The following is a 21,234-nucleotide window of genomic DNA, read 5'->3' as shown; positions in this document are numbered from 1 at the left end:
CAAAAAGGCATATGTGTAACTGTGCTTACAGCACACAGTTGTGCCTGAAGCTTTTTAAACAGGCCCTTAGGATTATTCTGTGTTAAATCAGATGCGACAGCCACAAATGTTATGTCAGCATTGTTACATTAACAACTGAGGGGTGCAGGGGGAGGGTGCATAATTATGAATAGCTATTTGACTTGTACATTAAAATGAAATCATGGTTGTTACTTACGCCTACTCTCATAGATAGCTCTCGACTTCTCATACAGGTCATAAGGGTCAGGTTTTCTTTGATCAAACCCATCGGCTGAGTCTGGGAATGAAGCCCTATGGAAGTTTGGTGGGAAGGGAACATTCTGTGGTAAAACTGGAGCAGATAAGCTGGTCTGGGGACTGCCTTGGATATCCCACTGCTCCAACACCTGCAAACACATTGGGATTCATTTGTTATTGTTTTTATGAATAAACTGCTTCTAATCTGCATGTGAGATCCATTATATTGTTCTGTGAAATGTGTGTTGAATTTGGTGCTCATCAAAAGTGCCAGCCTGACACTGATCACTGAAGACTTCTCATTACCTGCCTCTGCAATGTGTCTTAACCTTACCATACACAGAACATTCCTCAGAGGGGAAACAGGGATGTTCATATACAGCTCCTTCACAATCTTTGGTCCCTAGAAGAGCTTGTGGCAATTGTGATGATCTTTAAGGATATGGATATCCAGCCACTGGCACAAGCAGAACACTGACACAAGCTAACACAAGCAGACCTCATTTTATGCAGGCCCTCCTAAAGCAAGCAGATAAAAGTGCCTTTGCCTGTAACCCAGAGGTGACGGTCTTTAGACCCCACTGCCCGCTGCCAATCCACTGACCTATTCAACAGTTTAAAAAAATCCATGTTAGTTCAATCACTTTGCAGAGGACTGGAATTATTGGGGTGGAGGGAGAGCAAGGATTTCTAGACGGAATCTCTTGAACGGAGCTCTCCATTAATTCTAAACTCTGTCTCATGACTGTTTAGATCCAGTTTTCATCACATCATAGAAACACAAGAAAGTGTGCACCACTATTATATTTGCCTGTGTGTTCTTAATTATAGATAATAGCTCGACCCCAGTGGCAGATGCGTATTAGTTTGCAAGAAGTTACATTAGTGTTCTGGGTAGTTCATTATGTTTGAAACCATGCAAATGATTTTATTCCTCAATGAAGCGGCTTTTGCACTTTGAAATATGGCTCACTGAGTAATCTCACATGTTGGTCTGCTATCACCAACATGGAAAGAAATATTATTAGGGCTGCAACGAAGGGTACATTTTGACCTTCGAAGGCAAGGAACACGTTACCGAAGGAAGGTTCGAACCTTCGATGGTATGAATTTGCATAATTTACTGGTGATGTCACCATAGCTACTTGTTTATATTTGATTGAAAATCCTATTATTTTACAGGTAAGCCATATAAATGGAATAAAACATTCATGTGTAAAATTACATTATATAGAACAGTAATCATGTTTTTATAATTTAAATAAAAATAAAAATACAGGTTGTTTATTTACACGTAATTGATGCTGCTTGCACGTAAGCTTGCATTGCAGCAGCACTAACTGCAGCGGACTGAGGCAAAACAAACTTAATTTAACAGTCACCGTTCCAAGCAGGTTATCAGTCACAGTCACATTTTACTACTATGACTACTACTACTACTACTACTACTACTACTAATAATAATAATAATAATAATAATAATAATAATAATAATAATAGAGATTGGATGTGCCTCCATGATACATCAAAAAACACTTGCACAGTTTGTATTCAACTTTTTTTTTGGCCATCTGGGCATTTAACAAAAAAAATCCCAAACAGCAGAGGGGTTTCGAGACATTTCTTTCAATACAGCTTACGCTGTACAGCGCTTTGCTGTTGAGATGTTGAATGAAGAAATTAGCCTCTGGTTAACATGAGCTGAAGGGGGGGAAGGACGGACGGTGTTCAGTTTTTTCGAAATTAAAATTATTAGTGTTAGCGTATATTTTGTATTTTTCCAACATATTCTACCAAAGCACTTCTCTTATACTGTCCTGTACATGAGGTATTCAGTACATATTTCACTGAAGCACTACAACCGCTAGGCACCCCCTAGTGCTTTGGATACTAAATACCCTGCTCCATACACGGCAGTGGCACCATATACAGTTGGTACGATTTGGTTGGATTTTAATACAACAACTTTTGTTAAAATAATATGCATTATACAAATACAAAGATAGAATTTTGCATGTGAGTGACATGTAATGTCTGATTTATAGTATTCAAACATTGTCAAACGAAAAAAAAACACCAACACACACAGTGTGTGAATGGTGTCTGACGAACCTTTGAAGGTTTAAAATAATCTTCGAGTTCCTGGCTAGCGAGCAAACCTTCAAACCTTCTAATACAGCCCTAAATATTATACAAATATACAGTATGTATTTTTCTCAAGGGTTTATAGCAAAAACAGTTTATGCATGAATGCTTTTATCCAAAGTGCTGCAGAAAGAAATGCTAGAAGAAACAATGTACAGTATCTGTTATCAAATCAATCAGATATTTTGCATATGTGATTTATGAAAAAAAAGACAAATTAACTATTTGTTTGTCAACTCTTGAAAGGTTTTGTTCCAGTGTAGTATGACTATTTTCATACTTATGTACTTATATACTTTTTTCATTCTTTTCCCATGAATTTCAAGGAACTTTAGAAGAAAAAGTATCTACATAGTGATCAAATGCAAACGGCTGGTGTAAAAGGATGGAGTTTAAGTGGTTAGTGGTGCAGTATCTTAGCCTACCTGCAAAAAACACATAAAAAAGTGTTAAACCACAACAAAAAGTTTAGTGCAAATATATATATATATAGTGTATATGACTACTTAATGAGTTCTCATCATGCAAACTTTAGTAATAAGGTAACTTTCTAGGACAATATAACAAAAACAAACACACAAACAAAACAATAAAAGCTAAGCCTCTTAGCTCTGTGCCTAGTGCCAAGTTTGGAGGATTATTGTAGTATTTTTGTTGTAGTAGTTGTTGTATAGTTTCTCTCTCCTAAACTCTGGCGCCAAATAGAGGCAGATTCATGCACTGTCACTAGACATGAGCATGAACAGTTAATACCCTGGAATACCTGGTGTCATTCTCTGCACTATGAACCACTGGACCCCTAAACTGGCACAAGCCAGATCTACAAACAGACTGCTTTTCAATTAAGTGCTTGTGGTTTCCTCTGACACAGGAGTCAGTTGTCAGTTGTGTTTGTTTCTTTATTTACTGCAAAAGGTTAGCTTTTAAGACTGCTTCACCCTGAGGAAACCTTATCTGAAATATTCTATAGAATTCCATATTGAATTGCTACAGAAAGAACATTATTTTTTTTGCTTCTTCTATTAATTGAATTTCTAGCCGTGCTATAAGGAAAAATGCTTTAGGGATATATTTCATCTATTTTTCAGTTTTCCATCTGGTTTTTCTCTGAACTTTTATTTTTTTAATTAAAGATGTTACATTCCTGGAATGTGTTTTTAAATAACTTGATTCAACCTCTGACACAGTATATAACATTTTGTCAGATGAATAAATGTATACAAATAGACAGGATATGTTTTTGTATTTTAGTGTAGAAGTTAATTATGCACTAGTCTTGCCTCTTTAAAATGCCACAAGGACTACGGTAAATGATATATATTCTTTGCATGTGGTACAATACCCTTTAATGTACTCTTTTCTCTAGTAACTGCTATGAGTCTTAAGAGTCTAGTTGACACAAATTTTCTAAGTGCTTCTAAGTCGAAAGCATGGATCCAAACAGTCTGGTTCAAGTCATAATAAAAAAAAGAATGTAATGATTTGATTTAAATAACATGAACTTTAATGAGAAAAAAAATACTGTGCTTTCTCCTTATTTCAGCATCGAAAAATTCACATAATCAGTGAATGTACATTTAGGTCATTTTGATGTGTTTTTTTTTTTTTTTTGAAGTCTGTAACAGACTTCAACAGTTAATTTACTATCCACCATAATGTATGTTACATTTTAGAAAAAATAATGAGGGAGCACAGCAATGAAGTAATAGAAGCAATCTAAGTTTCTTACATTCTACAGATTCTTTTATTGAAAATGGCATTCTAATCAAACTAGTTAGCAGCTGACACAGGACCACCCAGCTGTTGCTAAAGGTTAATATTAAAATCATATGTACCAAGTAAGCTACGTTTGGAAGACAATGCATTTTACCTGTTTAGAGGTCTTCCATGGTGAAAAGTGACCTGCAATAGTAGAAAAACAAAAAACGTTTAGCCTATATAACAGTATTGTGAATATATACTATTGATATGGTCTCATTGGTGAGATTGAACCTGAACTTAACGTTCAAGCACATAGTTCTCATGCCCACACACAATCACACACTGGACCAGGTTTAGGGAAGCAGAGTCTCCTGGGTGCTGCACAAAGCTACATGGGAGTGAAGGGTTACAGGTTTTAAGTCCTCTGCCTTCCTGGGTTTCCTTGAAGCTTCACTAGGCATGCAAATACAAAGCGGATAAGTGCCTCACAAATTCAGAGTAACATTCCACACGCACAGACTTCTCCGAACTCAAGTCTGAAGGAAGCAACCCAAAAGCATCAGCTGCGGAGTGCCAACTACCGATGGGAGTTTCAACTCTCTACAGACAAGACCTGATGTATGTTTGTCAATTATTTGCCAAGCTCCTTATTCCTGTTGTACCATGCACTGCCATATGGGTAACTCATAACACCCACAGCACAGTGACTCAAGAAGTTACTATTAGTGTGCAAAATAAATTTCAGCCTAAGTCTCTTCGCTTCCCTGAGAACACTGAGGCAAATTCAGTGCAACTCTGCATCCCTTTTCTCAGTTGATGGAGATCAGTGAAGCTGCTGCATAGCCATTAATGTAGACTTTGAATACTATTAACACACATACTGTATATAGCTCGCCAGTGATATAAATAACACGTTACTGGTGTAAGGTAAAAAAAAAAAAAGTAGGTCACCATCCCTTCATTTGCAACTTGCGCAACAAAATCTCGTAACAAATTCTCACGCAAAGATAAATCAGGGAAGCAGTCCCCAGACATCAGTATCTCAGCCAATAAGCACTTTCATATACACTTTGACCATGTGGGGCACGGGCTACACAGCAAACATGGACAATCTCACAAATCATGATCATAGTTTCTATTTTTGATAATTCAGTAACATTAATATGTAGTTTTGATTTTGAGAAAAATGGATTTGAGAACCAGTTTTAAACAAGAGCCATTTTCAGTTTTATTTTGGTGCCATTTAAAACTGTACATTCACAAAATGTATACTGTAACTTGAGCCCTGTGTTTACACAGCCAAAGAATTATCACTTAACCTTGCCTGCTTACCCCCCAGCGGGCTGCTGATCAGAATCCAGGTTTAAGAGACACTGTTTGCAGGGGAGAAAACACTGTCACTTGCTTCTATACTGTGAAGGTCATGATTGTTTTCATTTTTAAAGCTGATCTTGACTCACAAACACTAAAATCACCTGCAGAAGACTCTGGCTAATCCAAACCCCTGTAGTCCAAACCAATTTATTATCCAACCCATGCTGTGAAAATGAAATGCATGCTGACAGCAGCTGTGAATGTCTAGCCTAGTGAATTTAAATATTACTAAACTACTACAGGTAATGTTGTTATTAAACAATTGTATTTGTATATTAAAGTTACTAAAAACAATTGTAATGAATGATTTTTGATTAATTTGGGTAAGAAAACATTAAACAAAGACTAAAAATATTCTACAAGCATCAGTCAGTTTCGTCCTATTTCCCTATTAAACGTAGAAGGCAAGATTTTCTTCAGCATTATTGCTCAGAGATTGTCAACTTACCTATTAAAGAACTGCTTCATTGATACTTCAATACAAAAAGCGGGCATTCCAGGTTTCCCAGGATGCTTAGAACACATCAGTGTGATCTGGCAACAAATTCAATCAGCTAAAAAGGAGAGGAAGGAGCATGTGACATTCCTGGATTTGGCTAATGCACACGGTTCAGTGCCACATGAACTACTTTGGGCAGCATTTGATTTTTTCAGTGTACCGATGACAATAACAAATTTAGTGAAAGCCTACTTTGGAGATTTGCAATTTAGTTTTTCAACTTCAGAATTCAGCACTACATGGCAATGCCTAGAGGTTGGAATAATGGCAGGATGCACCATTTCTCCACTGGCTTTTACCATGGCAATGGAAGTAATCATTAGGGCATCAAAATGGGTAGTAGGAGGAGAGCGTTTGGCTTCTGGAATGCGACTACCACCAATTCGAGCATACATGGATGACATGACAACCATGACTACAACAGTAGCCTGCACTAATCGGTTATTGGGCAAATTAACCAATAACATTGAATGGGCACGAATGCAATTCAAGCCCACTAAATCAAGGAGCATCTCTATAATTAAAGGCAAAGTAGTAGATAAAACATTCTTCATTAATGGTGAGGCAATACCAACAGTGTCTGAGAAGCCAGTGAAGAGTCTTGGGAGATGGTACGACGGGGATCTAAAGGACACAGTTTGTGTGGGACAAGTTAGACAACAAGCAGTGGAAGGGCTGAAGAGCATAGACAGCTGTGCTCTACCAGGTAAACTAAAACTCTGGTGCTTTCAGTTTGGTCTACTGCCAAGGTTGCTGTGGCCACTGACTCTGTACGAGGTTTCTTTGACAACAGTAGAGAAGCTGGAAGCTTTAATCAGTTCATACATCAGGAAATGGTTGGGAGTTCCATGCTGCCTCAGCAGAGTGGGACTTTATGGTAAAGGAATACTGCAACTACCAGTCTCTGCTCTAGCCGAGGAGTTTAAGTGCGCCAAGGTCAGACTGGAAATGACATTAGTAGAGTCACGCGACAAATGCGTAAGGGAGGCAGCACCTGTGTTGAAAACTGGAAGAAAGTGGGCGGCAAAGAAAGCTGCAAAGGCTGCCCTTCGAATTGGTGATATCATGGGGCAAGTTCAGCATGGAAGAGGGGGTCTTGGTCTCAGTTCAGCTCCTCCTACATGGCACAAGGCAGCCCCAGCTCAAAGGAGGAAGCTGGTAGTCAACGAGGTGCAAAAGCAGGAGGAGAGGATGAGGTGTATAAAGGCCATTTCCCAGGCCAAGCAGGGAGAATGGATGAGATGGGAGAGTGTGGAACAACGCAAGATTGGCTGGCAAGACCTATGGTCAATGGAACAGAGCAGGATCAGTTTCCTCATCAGGTCAACATATGATGTTCTCCCATCACCACAGAACCTAAACCTCTGGGTAGGAGAGGATCCCTCATGTCCTTTGTGTTCATCACCTGCAACATTAAGGCACATTTTGACAGGATGTAAGGTGGCTCTTAGCCAAGGACGGTTTACTTGGCGCCATGACCAGGTGCTGCGATGTTTGGCCTTAGCATTGGAAGACAAGCGTAACATGACCAAATAAGTTGCCACCTGTTCCATCAAAACATTACACACAAAAGACAACATTCCTCCGCCCAGGAGAGCAACCACCAAGAAAAGGTGTTAAAACCAATCCTCGCCCAGGACAACTGGAAGCTGCTAGAGACTGGAAAATGCTGGCAGATGTTGGTCAACGGCTTATTTTTCCACCTGAGATTGCCACCACTAACCTTCGACCAGATATTGTCTTGTGGTCTGGATCAGCACGCCTTGTTCACCTGGTAGAGTTAACAGTGCCATGGGAGGATGCTGTAGATGAGGCGTATGAGAGGAATAAACTGCGGTATGCTCAACTAGCCACTGAAGCGGAACAGCGAGGATGGAGAGTCCGGGTCCCAGTGGAAGTGGGTTGTCGAGGATTTGTGGCACACACTACAACCCGGTTTCTCAGAGACGTCGGATTCAGTGGCCAAGAGTTGCGTCGCACAGTGAAGAACTTATCTGAAGCAGCAGAGAGGAGCAGCAACTGGCTGTGGTTGAGACGGAAAGATTCTGGCTGGGGATCTCAAGCACAATAGAAAGAAAGAAACGCTGATGTACAGGTAAGTAAGCTGGGCTGAGTTGAGTGGGGGACGGAGGGGGGTGATGCTGGGACGCCAGAATCACCGTCGAGCCCTCTTGAGGTGTCGTGGGCTAGTCGACAAAACACTGAGGATGTAAGGTGCCCACTTGAAGACCCCAGAGATGTACCCTACTTAGCTCAATCCAGACAGTTGTCATGCTGATGCGCTGGGGAGGCCGCACTGTGGTTGATCCCCGGAGTCAGCATCGCAGCCATTGTGTGTGCTGATGCGCCAGGGAGGCAAAATAAGCTGATCCCTGGAGCCAGCATTACACTTCAGCCATTAACATCATATGGAAGTAAACGTAAATGGATGGAGACACATATGGATCACATTAGTTTACTGTAAAGCTACGTCTTAGTTGGGGCTTATCTTGGCGAGAGCCGAGTTCAAATCAGCATGAAGTTTTAACATCTACTCTCGTGTAATGGAAATCTAGATTAGGCATCTTAAATCAGGAATGGATTACTGAACTTTGTCCGCAATGACCAGACACAATGACTATATTATGAGTATATCATAAGTGTTGCTGACGCAGTTTAATAGTAATAAAAAAAAAACCAAAAAAAAAAAAAACTAATGAGCTATTCTGAAGCTATATCAAGGTTTCAGACAACAGCAAACTACACCTATATTACAGTATACAGTATTCTGCTTGGAATGCTGTTACCAAGTTCCAAAGCAACTGGAGATGCAATTCTTAAGTTACTGGTGCCACTGCTACAGTGTATCCCTGTTGCTGAAATAATATGTTATAAATATAAACTGCAATATATTGGTAGATTAAGTTTTGGCTTTGCTTCGTCTGCTGCTTTTTGAAGTTGAGCACAAACGTATATAAAAATGTGAAAAAGCATTAGAGATTTCCTTTAATTTGATTGGTCAATATGAGGTCCTTAACCTCTGGCAAAGACTGTCACTGTTAATCACTGTTCCAAATCAATTCCCTATAAAATATGTAAATACAGTATTTATGTATTTTACCTTTTTTCTGCTTGATGAAAGTCAAAATCTCTGTTCAAGTACACGCCTTCTGAATGTTGTCTGTCAATGTAGACCAAGTCTGCTTCCCTGCTATCCTATACATTGAATCAATCTTTTTAAATGTAGTATAGCAAATAAAGTAAAATAATAATAATAATAATAATAATAATAATAATAATAATAATAATAATAATAATAATAATTTAAAATCGAGAATAGTGTTTGTTGTCAGCTGTGATACAGTAACCACAATAGCAATTAGTCTCTGGTTTGAATGACAAGTTGAAGACATCAAACAACTGTATGCAGTTTGAATACTTTCAGCAACGTCATATCACAGTAACAGCAAAGGACGGTGCTCTCTTTTCTAACAAAGCCAGGAAGAAGTCTTTGAATAAACTTTATGAACACACTTTACTGAACAAACTACACGATTAACACATGAGGACTACTCGCTATTTTTAATTAATACAACTTTTTTTATTTCGCTAAAACATTTTACAGTAACTTAATTGAACTTAATTGAAACTTACACAAATACACAAACCTGCACTCAAATCCTAATTAAAAAATAAAAAGTTAGCTGCACTTTTATTCTTTACAAACAGTTCACAAACCCTATTCGCATTTGTGTTCATGCAAGTAGAAGATTCTTTTTTTAGTACTGAGGTATTATTTAGGCTACTGAAATACCCATAATGCAATATAGTCCACCGCTATGATACAGAAGCCTGAGGGAAGGCTACCAGACCACAGATGTAATTCTGATCACACTGCATTAGTCATGGAACATCGAGGAAAACAATTGTATTCATTCGCAACAAAAACTAACGTTGCTTAAAATCATACAAAAAAAAGAAAAACATTCAATGTTATTTTTTTTTAATCTTTCTGCTAATAGCAATAGAACCCTCATAAAGGTGTTTTCTGTATGGCAAGGCCCTTCTCATTATGTTAAATGCTCTCACCGTGGGACATTTAAAGACACAAAGTGGGCCTTACCAGACGGTAAAGTCATCTTCTTTGGGTTCTATTGCTTAAGTAATATATCAATGCTAGAAAGCCTGCAAAATGGATTTTAAAATCTTCCTTGGAGCTGAGAAGCAGCAGCTTCTTTGTACTAATCAATTTTGATTTAACAATCAGATAAGACTAAGCCAGAGTGACTGCTATTTTGCTTAAAGAAAAAAAAAAAGGAAAAATAGGATACTATAGTTTTCTTTATGTGTAGAACAGTTACTTGATCCATGATTTTAAATATTCTGTTTGATAATTTGGACATGTTTATTCACCAAATACTATTGATATTATAATAACAAGCACCTTCAGCTGTTCCAGTGAAAACCTCTTTATAAATCCCCCTGAAACGAGGAGAAATAAACCATACAACCACAGCAGAAGATCCTGTAACTAATCAAGGCTGCAGACTTTAAACATACCCAGGTCCACTGCAAAACTGTAACATCCATAGGTTTAGAATTGTCATGCACATTCATTTGTTACATGGTTCTCAGATATGCAGTTTTAAAAGAAACACATGTCATATCTGGTAATATACTACTGGGCAGCAGTGTGGAGTAGTGGTTAGGGCTCTGGACTTGACCGGAGGGTCGTGGGTTCAATCCTAGGTGGGGGACACTGCTGCTGTACCCTTGAGCAAGTTACTTTACCTAGATTGCTCCAAAAAAAAAAAAAACTGTATAAATGGGTAATTGCATGTAAAAAAAAAAATAACATGTAAAAAATAATGTAATTGTATGTAAAAATAATGTGATATCTTGTAACAATTGTAAGTTGCCCTGGATAAGGGTGTCTGCTAAGAAATAAATAATAATAATAACATTAAATAAATCTGTTTGCAAGTCATACTTTCTTGTAGTCTTTGTCCTCATCTCTCCAGGAGAGTAGAATTATCCACACCCTTTAAATGCCCTTTATCACCATTTCAGTAGTTCAGGACAAAAGTCACAACACAGAAATTTGAGTTTACTAAATGTTTTATTGATGATTATGCGATGTATGGAAGAAACAATTTGGCACCAAAACTTCTTGTTTTGAGGGTCCGCCACCTGGTCGTCCAGACGAGGCAGGAGACCCCCATACTAGATTGTACCTAGAAAAGTTACTGGGGCGGAGATGGGGAGGTGGAGGGATGCGAATGAATCAAATGCAAGAGAGGGGTAAGTTACATGGGTATTTATGTGTTTTTGGTAGGTTACAATGAGATGAATATATGTTGTAGGGGCCGTCCCTCTTCCCAAACTTTAGTTTATAAACTTCATGATATGCAAAGCCGGGTTTGTATTTATGTCTTATTAAAACAATCTTAACAAACTATATAATATACTCTGGGTAAATGTTTTTTTTATTTAACCTAAACTTTACAATAACCCCCTATGTCAACAATGACATGTGCACACAGGACTCAAGCCAGTTTATTACCTACAATGTTGTTACGCTGGCTTGTTAGTATTCCAAATTGTTTTTTTGTTTTTTATGCTTTGGATCATTGTCATGCTGAAATATGAAGTTAGCACCAACCAGCTGAGTTCTGGATGGCAATGCTTGAGACATTATTTGTATCTTGCAGCTGCCTGGGTTTTATTAATGATTTCAGCTACATACTTGTACTGAACCACCATGACTTTCAGGTTGGAGTCTTTGATAGGTTGGGGACACTATCCTGTATTGTAAAAAATTGAATTGTTCTGAAACAGTGATATAAGTCTTTATAGCACTGACTTCTGTCACTATGTCAGAACAATTCAATTGTTTTACAATACAGGATAGCATCCACAACCTACTTAATTTATTTATTTTGTCTTGTTCCCAGTTCAGTTTCTTTGTCTGTTCCCCTTTTCACTACTGTGGCTTTCTAGATATAATTTGTAGTACACAGATCTCAAAGTGACAGGTTATTTGTCAGTTTCCTGCTGGATCACTGATCACTTGAAGGACTTTCTGGACTTTCAAAGTCGTTCTGCTTTAACTGGTACTTTTATTGCAGCGACCTGAAAGTTTGAAAAACAACACCTGCAATAAGGTTTATTCTTTGCTATTTGAAACATGTTTCCCCTCACAGATTGTCATTATAGAATATATCACGCAGTATCAATACTGCAGTGACAGACACCTCACCAGAAAGGCTGTAATCCAACAGACAACTTTATCAAAGCCGCTTCCATATAATGTTCTCATCTGGAAAACGAATCCAATTTAAAACAGATCCGGCTTTCCCAATTATGCTGATAAATACTGTAACAGAATATTCCCAGACTCATAAAAATGGCACACACATGCTGCTGAAAAAAACAACAAAAAAAAACAACAAAAAAAAACACGTTTTTCCCCCCATTTCTATTTATAAATTCTAATCTGACAGAGATAACCTTGTTGTCATTGAGAATAATGTTCTCCCCAGTTTTTTTATCATCTCTTTAATCTAGCATCCATTTGTCTTCATTTTGTTCCAGTACTACTGAACTATTTAGAGGTCATTCCAAGAATTTTACTGAACAATAAAACAATAAAACAAGCAGCCAAAAGCGTGATAGTGTGCTTTGGTGTTTGTAAAACTGGGTTTAAGATGAATGAATACCTCCCTACCCCCGCACCAGTAAAAAACAAATGTTCTTTCTTTTCTTTTTAAATTTTTTTAGTTTAAATTCATGATTACTCAGATGCAATGCTTGATATATGCGCTGTAGTTAAGTTAAATTAAATTAAATTAACATTAATAGACCAGGAATAGATACTAAAAACAAATCAGGGCCTCTGTTTTGCACAGATACATATCAGAGTACAAGACAGCCTCATAAGAAGCCAAGCGTCTATCAAACACTGATTATTATTGAAACAAACTCCAAACAAAGAGAAAGCCGTACCAGACACACACATGTAGTATCTGTCACATAGTACCGTTCACTTTCCCCACTAGTTAGCTTATTAGTAGTCCTTGCGAACAAGCCAGCATTTTTAAATCGCTATATCATTCCATCGATGTGAAGTTGCATTGAAGTCCTTTAGAGACCAATTATCGCTCCTGTCTTCATCTGTCTGCAATTAGCATGTGGGCACTTAATGGTGTAGGTAGGAGCTAATGAGGGTGTTTGCAAAGCATGCATTAAATCAGACATAAAGAGGAAAAGGATGACCATTTGTATGCTAGGGGTGGTGAATGCTATGGCAGGTTGCAGAATATGTTATAAAACTTCATCATATACTATATTTAAATCACCACTATGTAGTTTTGAACTGTGTAGTACACAAATGTCTCCATGTTCTATTCCAGATCTCTTAGTACTATAAGCTGTGGTATAAGGTCTGCAAGCTACTTTAATCATTAGTTCCTTGGGCTATGTCAGTCTGTCAGAGCAGGAACGTAGGTAGAGGATGAAAAAGGGGTTAAGCAGGTCAAGATTATCCCTTTGGGAGGTTACATACCCGACAGCAGAACACATGAAAGAAATTTGGGGTGGGTTGCTACAGCACTTTGAAAACAGCTGAGACAGACCTGAAATGCACTAGTAATAGGAATCTTATGGGGCTTGAGTCGAAATGTAAGGAACCCTGAAGCTAAGGAAATTATAAGACTATTAACATTCTTTTCACTTGTCTAGTCAGACTGACTGCTGGGACCCGTACGTGCTGCTATCTAGTATATTTTTAGTCTGTATTTTCTATTTAGCATGGTCAGTGTAGACTACCATGAATTATCACATTGACTTCCGACCATGTTCCAATTCAGAAAGTCTTAACTGGGGTCTGTTTTGGTAAATTAAATTAGCAAGAAACTGTTTGTTGTTGGGTTATTTAAAAACAGTTTAAAGAGTAAGTAGCGGGTTTCCAAAAAATATAGCGTTACAAATAACATACCTGTAATTTTTCTTTTCATTGTTAACATCCTGACAAATATTTACCCTTAGAACTTAAAAGTCTGTTTCAAAACTCTTTTCAAAATAGCCGCTCTAGTGCACTGATAGTGTAAGGATTACTGCCCACATTGTCAAACAGGTAACACAGCAACAACGATCCATGATGTGGTACGGAACAGAAAAGCCAGTGCACTTGTTATTTTTCTGCAGTGACAGAGGACAGATTTCAAACCTCAGTGCACTAGAGCGGCCATTTTGAAAACAGCTTTCTTTTTCGGAACCCCGTTATTCTTTAAAGGGCAAATTTAATACCAACCTTATTTCATTACCCAGAATAGTCTGTTAGGAATACAAATATAAACGCGTAAGCTCTGTTAACTCAGTAGGATTGTATTTTCTTCATGTAAAAAAACGGCATTTCATGTTTAAAAATAACTCTGTCAAGATATTTTACAAACACAATATGTATTAAAGCAGAACAGCCTTGTCACATTCAATATTGATTATGTTATCTTGTTATTATACATTAAATCTCCCTAATATTTAAATGCTTACCTGAAAAATAGTCAATGTTAAATTGTAGAATATTTACTGTTGTATGTCCATATTTTAGAGATATTTTACTGTCCCATCAGTGAATTATCAAATTAAATAAAAACATAAATACATGTAAAAATAACAACAGACAAGTGAAGGGCAGGATTTTCAAAAAACAGTGTTATTGTATCGAACTTGTGGTATAGTAACGAGAGCTTTAGTAGCAAGTGATTTTCAAACTAAATGTGTTAATTAAATCAATCCGTTAATGCTTTGAAATTGAGTTGATGAGGTTGTTAATGAACTTATTTCTAAATGTCGCAGGTCACCTACATCACTCCTGTCTCAATGACTAGATAAGGGGAATTAGTTAATTAAAATGCATGTTAACAAGATCAAGAAAAATTAATGGAAGCACAATTTGCTGTTATGGAAACTACTAGTATACAGGGAGGCGGCTCTCCCCCTAGCGAGCAGCAGCCAAATGGAAATAACAAATAATGGGACTATCTATGTTGTGTATAATTTGTAAACTTCATTTAAAATTGTGCATTTTGTCATGCAGAATGTACATTTATTTAGAACACTTCACACATAAAATGCTGATTTACGATTATCTGGCGTGTAAGAATCGGACGGCATGGATTAAGAAAATATAAAATAAACACCATTAGTCATTTCCCCTCATAGTTTTTCTATTTTAATGTGCATTTTGCAATATTTTTGGGGGTTACAAAGAAAAAAAAAACTACCGTAAGCCATCTATGTATATTGGTTGGAATGTATTTTCTTATGATGACATCTAATTTTGTTTGTATTTCATTATGTACGATTGTGGGCTATAAATACATACGTTTCAAGTGCCATTGGTGTTTGTAGTTGTTAGTTATTATACATGTATACCATGTATGTAACACTTAATTATATAGTTATTAAGCTTTTAAAATTACGATAGAACTTCCTAACCCAATACACAATTTGTTTATAATTAATTGTTTGCTGAATTCCTCTAATCATGCATTTTCTCTGTTATTCTTTGCTCGCCTCCACGATAAATAAATGATTAGAAGTAGCCACCGAACACTTAAAGTATTACAAGAACATTTTATATGCATACAAATGTGTGAAGATGACAACATTAAATATGTTTAGGCACATTCCATGTCAATAACCTCGATCACATTCCTAGTGCATTGCTGTGTCCTTGACACCTGTTCTTCGTTCTTGTGTGGATAAGACACAGCTGTTAAAAGCCAAGGATGCATTGCAAATTTACTCTACTGGGATGGGAATTTTCATGGGGAACTACATATTACATGGAAATGGGTACATTTCAATGGGAAATGGGTACATTTCATTGAAATCATGAAATCCGTGATAACCATGAAAAAAAGCCTTACTCATGAGTGAGCTTTTAGAATAGGGCCCATAGTCTAATAATACATGCCCCATGAGATCAATTGTATCACATCCACTGACCTTCAGACATCTTCGCAGAATCAATAAAAGCTCTATTTTGGTATCACATCCAATTGAAATTTGGATTTAAAATCTTTTATGCTATCAGTGTACATGTACTAGAGCCATAATGATAAATTTGTTAACTTCCTTTAACCAACTCTAACCCCACTTTTTTTTCATGCACGCTACAGTATATACATATATTTTTTATTGTATTTATCTTAGAAACAACCTGTACAGGCAATTTCTCCCAGTACTGTTTCATAACATAAACCCAGAAAATAAAAATATAATCCTCATACCAGCAAACTAGTACTTTGTTGAGCAGAAACACCTTAAGCTGAGGGAACATGAAGCTGTGTGGCTTGGAACTTGGTTTCAGGAGACTAGCTTTCAGGCCTCTGTATGGCACACCAGGAGACACCTGGGTTTTGATACAGCAAAGTGGCCTCAAACTAGGTCTCCCAGTCTCCTGGAACCAGGTTTTAAGCCACTGTTCCTAAGAAAGTGGATTCATGGTTCTGACTTGGGTTACATCAAACCAACAATTTGTAACACAAGAATTATGTTAAGCAATGCAATTGTCAATCAAAAGGCGGGGGGAGGGGGGGGGGGGGGGGGGGTCAGAATGATAGGTGATCCTGCCCCACATTCCCGAGCTGTTTTTAAACTTCAACCACCTCCAAGATGAAACCATATTCTTAGTAAGACTGTCCCCTCGCAAATCCAGAAATGTAGACTAATACAACTACATTTATTGTCCCAGCATTAATGGAAAGATGTATAGACTATATCAGAGGTTATTATTATTATTATTATTATTTATTTCTTAGCAGACGCCCTTATCCAGAGCGACTTACAATTGTTACAAGATATCACATTATTTTTACATACAATTACCCATTTATACAGTTGGGTTTTTACTGGAGCAATCTAGGTAAAGTACCTTGTTCAAGGGTACAGCAGCAGTGTCCCCCACTGGGGATTGAACCCACAACCCTCTGGTCAAGAGTACAGAGCCCTAACCACTACTCCACACTGCTGTTCTCAAATTAGAAGTTTCTAGAACTGAAGAAACCTCGGTGAACCCGTTTGAGAACCACTGTTCTATACGATGTGCATTTTCCAATTCTGACTAAAATATTAGCAAGCACTAATTAACAATTTCAGCTCTGCCGGCCTGAAGAAAATGGGAAAGACTGGCCCCAATCACAGCCTAGGAGAGAGAACTCCCAGTCTTGGGTAAGTCCATATTAAATGATTTTATTTGTCATCTTAGGGTCTTTCTGTGCAACCTTCAACTGTAATGTACTGCATCACACAGGAATTCCTCAGCTGTACAGAACCTTTTTGTGGTTCTGTTCTTTGCAGGATAAGGCTGCAATACAACTTTAAATAGGAAGGTGGGCAGATTTGAAGGTGATTTGCCTTCTTTTCATATGCAGTACCTGCATGTGCTAACTGGAATAACATTTTTAATAAAAAAACAAAAAAAACAATAGGAAACAACTAAGTTTCAATTGTGTAAAAAAAATTAGCAATAACAATGCTATAAACAACAAAGTTTTAATTGTGTCAAAGTCAGCACTGTTACGAAATATTTTTTCCAGTGAGCTGGCTCCTATTCACCTGGAAAATATTATTACTGCTGGGCATCAGATGTGTGTCCTTAAGCTACAGAATTTAAACAGATGCTAAAGTAATATCATATGTAAATATGCCTCATTTCACTAATTGAGCCCAACTTTACAACTTGCTTTGCTGTGCAACCTCCATTTAGACCTCAGGCATGTTGATGCATCTTTAAATATTATATAATCATGTGCTGATGCAAGAGAAAATGGAGTGGAGAGCTCTTTGAACAGATGAGGAGCCGAACATGTTCATAGACTATGAGTGGTCAGAAAAAAGTCCTGCATTTAGTTGAAATTACAGGAAGAAAAATGAGTTGTTTTGTATTAAATCTACAGTACCCATTCTTGCATTAAGTTAAAATCATGTTATGTTTAACCCACATGTCTCTTATTTGTGGGAGATGCTCTTAAGTTCTAAATGCTCTGATTAATAAATACCAACAGTTCTTAAGGCTGTTCTCTGTGCAGTGTTCACACATGTATTATTATTATAATTATTATTATTATTATTATTTATTTCTTAGCAGACACCCTTACCCAGGGTGACTTATAGTTGTATACAAAAATACTTATCAAGAATTACAGTACAATTAAGATCAAGATACAAAATACAATGACTTTAGTCCTAATAAGAGCATAAGAGCAAACATGTTTAATTATGGAGTGTATTCTTGCAGAAAATTAAAAGTCTTTATTTTTTCCTGTTCCATCATGAATCTCCTCCCCCATCTGACTTCTCTGGTTTCACAGCTGGACTCTGGTACCACCAGCTGGTCAGGTAGATTGCCACTGTCTAAATTTCAGTGGATGTACTCTACATCCCAACACTCAAGTCTAAAAATGTGCTGTACCAAACAGAAGACTCACTGTCCTCAATTTAGCAATGACTGTTAAGAGATTAATATTCTTTGACTGATCGGTACATACATTCCGCTGTGTCAATGAACATCCAAGTGTTATTAGAACTAGCAATATTATCACTCATTTTACCCTTTCTCCTGTTGAAGATCTTGTTGGTTCTTTGACTTTTACTTAACTTTGAAATATGCAACTAATATTTATGAAAAGTTTATGTTGCTACAACCTGTCCCCCAGCAACACTCTGCCCCTAGTGGATGTCATAAATACCACTTTGCTCAGGGGACACATTAAATGCTTACATTCCACTTACAATTTAGAAATGCTTTTGAGAGCTCTATTGAGGCCACAGGGGTGCTTTAGACTGAAACATAAATAATACCGGTTTAAAGTAAAAAGTCAGACTATCATTATGTTTGTCACCATATAACTCGGTACAGTCGGTTTCAAGACACATGTAAGTAGTGTTAGATTCCAAACACATGAATATGACAACACAACCAGGCAGCACTCTGACTTACCTCCTCCCCTTTGAATGATCAAGGATGTCTCACTCCCCACTGGACATTCTTTGAGTAGATCCACAACATGGGCATGACTCAGGCTCTGCACATTCTGCTGGTTAATCTCCACTATGAGGTCGCCTTCACACAAACCAGGGCAACCCTGCACATCCAAAATCTGCTTCACCCTTTGTCCTGTAGGGCTGTCTGCAATGGTGAATCCAAAGCCCTCGGCTCCTTTCACAATGGTAATGGTCATGAGTTCAGACTGAGTAGCCCCTGAGGAGGCCATAGATACGTTGTCCTCATGGACAGGGGGTGGTAACGGTCCATCAGGATGACCGTCTGCAGGATGGGGGGGTAAGGGTTGTTGGGGAAGATGCTCTGTGTGGTCCTGCACATATCGAGAGGTCTGAGAAATGTACTCCATGTAATTGTCATAGTTACTTCTTCCATTCACTAATACTGGTGGTCTCTCCATAATCCCCATGGGAGATATCATACTACTAGAAGGGTCTTCGGGGTCATAGGGCAAGGGGTATCCACGGCATAGCACCAGGTTAACGCTCTGACCAATCGGAACCGATTGGAAGAGCTTGACCACATCAGCATGTGTATGACCAAGGACACAGACATCATTGATATAGACAATGACGTCACCTGGAGGAAAAACATGGGAGACAAAAATTAAGCACACCGACAAACCAGTAGTAAATGTTATTACTGAAATTTATTACATTATAGTACTTTTATACACAATACAGTAAGGATAGATGTGTATAATCCTTGTTAAACATACATATTGGTTACAAACTTGCTTTTCTAAAACATTATAAAAATAACTATAGTAACTATAAGATGATAAATTTAAATTGATTGAATAAAACATTTAAACCTTAAGGTTAGTTCTTGTTAAGCTGCTCAATAAGAAACATATCTATAAAAAGTGCCTATAGGCACCTTTGGCATCATCAAGGAAAAGCTCCAGATGGAAAGTATTACGTTTTTTGCCAGCTTTGTGGTCAGTTGATCAGATTCATCATGAGGGAGCTGGGTGTTGGTGGTTGCTTGGCAAGTCTAAGAGTTATTTTCTTTTAGCTGCTTAGTTGGCATTTTTTTGCATCTTCAGCTTTTGGTGAAGTACACATTTCTTGTCAAAAATGTTGTGCATAGTACTTGGCCTTATTTCTTAATAATTGTACCTTCTAGGAGCACCAGGAATAACACAACTTTGTATTAAGTCAATTTACGTAATTTTCTTTAACAGCTTTACAAGAATCTTGATGCTTGCAAAACAAAAAGCTGCAGGTACTTAACTAAGATCTGTACTCAGTACTCAGCACGATCATTATAAAGAATATGCAAAAGCAGGTCACCATAATTCTTAATATGTTTTGCCATCATTTCACAGGTCTCACATTCTCCTACATCATAAAAACACACATTATGGTAAAAGGTGATTTTCATATTTTAATGGTAATTTATTTGACGCTGTTAGTGGAGAAAATGTGTCAATACCCCTTTGTAGATACTTCAATGCTACACTTCCGGTGAACTTCAAGATGTTGTATGAAGGAACGAAGTCAATATTTACAACATGTCAGTCATGGAAAAAGCAGTGATTCAGCCAATGCCTGAAGCTTCTGAAATTTTGAGTTCTTTAAAAAAGAAATATATATATAAATATATAAATTTTATATATATATATATATAAAATTATATGTATGGGAAGAGACAAAAACTAAATATTCTGATGTTTTTTCCTATAGAATTCAATTTCCCAGAAGCAACTCACATGTGACAGCTGCGTTTCTTCAACAGGCAGTGCCGAATGGAAAAAGGTGCAAAAGACGTTTTGACTTTAAATTCAATAAAAAAATACCATTACAAATCAAATACACGTTTAACATAATTTGTGCATCTTTCATATAAGAAAATGTGAAGTGACGGTAATATATATTTCTAGTGTTGTAAATGGAACCCTGATGTTGACATCGATTATCGTGTAAATTATCCATCATCATGGAGTTAAAATGCTTAAAACGGATAAGAGATTTTCATCTTCAAACCAGTTAGAGCAAAATCAATTGGACTCTTTTTGAGAATCAATGAAGGTTGTTTAAGATTTAAAGACTGCCAGCCAGTATAAAGAAGATAATCGACCGCTGTACATTTTTTTAAGTCATTTCTTTTAATTACATTTTTATTTTAGAGCTTCAGCTAATGAGAAAAAATTATGTTATTCCAACTCGTGCAACCCCTATGAATACTGTATTTAAATACTGAACAT

General features: G+C 37.3%; 1 protein-coding gene across 4 annotated transcripts in view; it reads right to left on the bottom strand.

Moving 5' to 3' along the window:
* LOC117419695 (membrane-associated guanylate kinase, WW and PDZ domain-containing protein 2-like) overlaps nt 1-21,234 on the bottom strand; it is a 293,429-nt gene that overhangs the window by 40,560 nt on the left and 231,635 nt on the right. For all 4 annotated transcript variants that reach the window (XM_058986121.1, XM_034032701.3, XM_034032702.3 and 1 more), the window contains 3 exons: nt 18,963-19,604; nt 4,274-4,305; nt 218-407 (listed from right to left, as the gene is read on the bottom strand). In XM_058986121.1, the coding sequence (XP_058842104.1) occupies nt 218-407; nt 4,274-4,305; nt 18,963-19,604 (864 nt within the window). The remainder of the gene's footprint in view (nt 1-217; nt 408-4,273; nt 4,306-18,962; nt 19,605-21,234) is intronic.

The sequence above is a fragment of the Acipenser ruthenus genome, chromosome 14, assembly GCF_902713425.1.
Source record: "Acipenser ruthenus chromosome 14, fAciRut3.2 maternal haplotype, whole genome shotgun sequence".
Taxonomy (NCBI): Eukaryota; Metazoa; Chordata; class Actinopteri; order Acipenseriformes; family Acipenseridae; genus Acipenser; species Acipenser ruthenus.
Note: the sequence above shows the minus strand (reverse complement) of the source record. Positions and strands in the feature narration are given on the sequence as shown.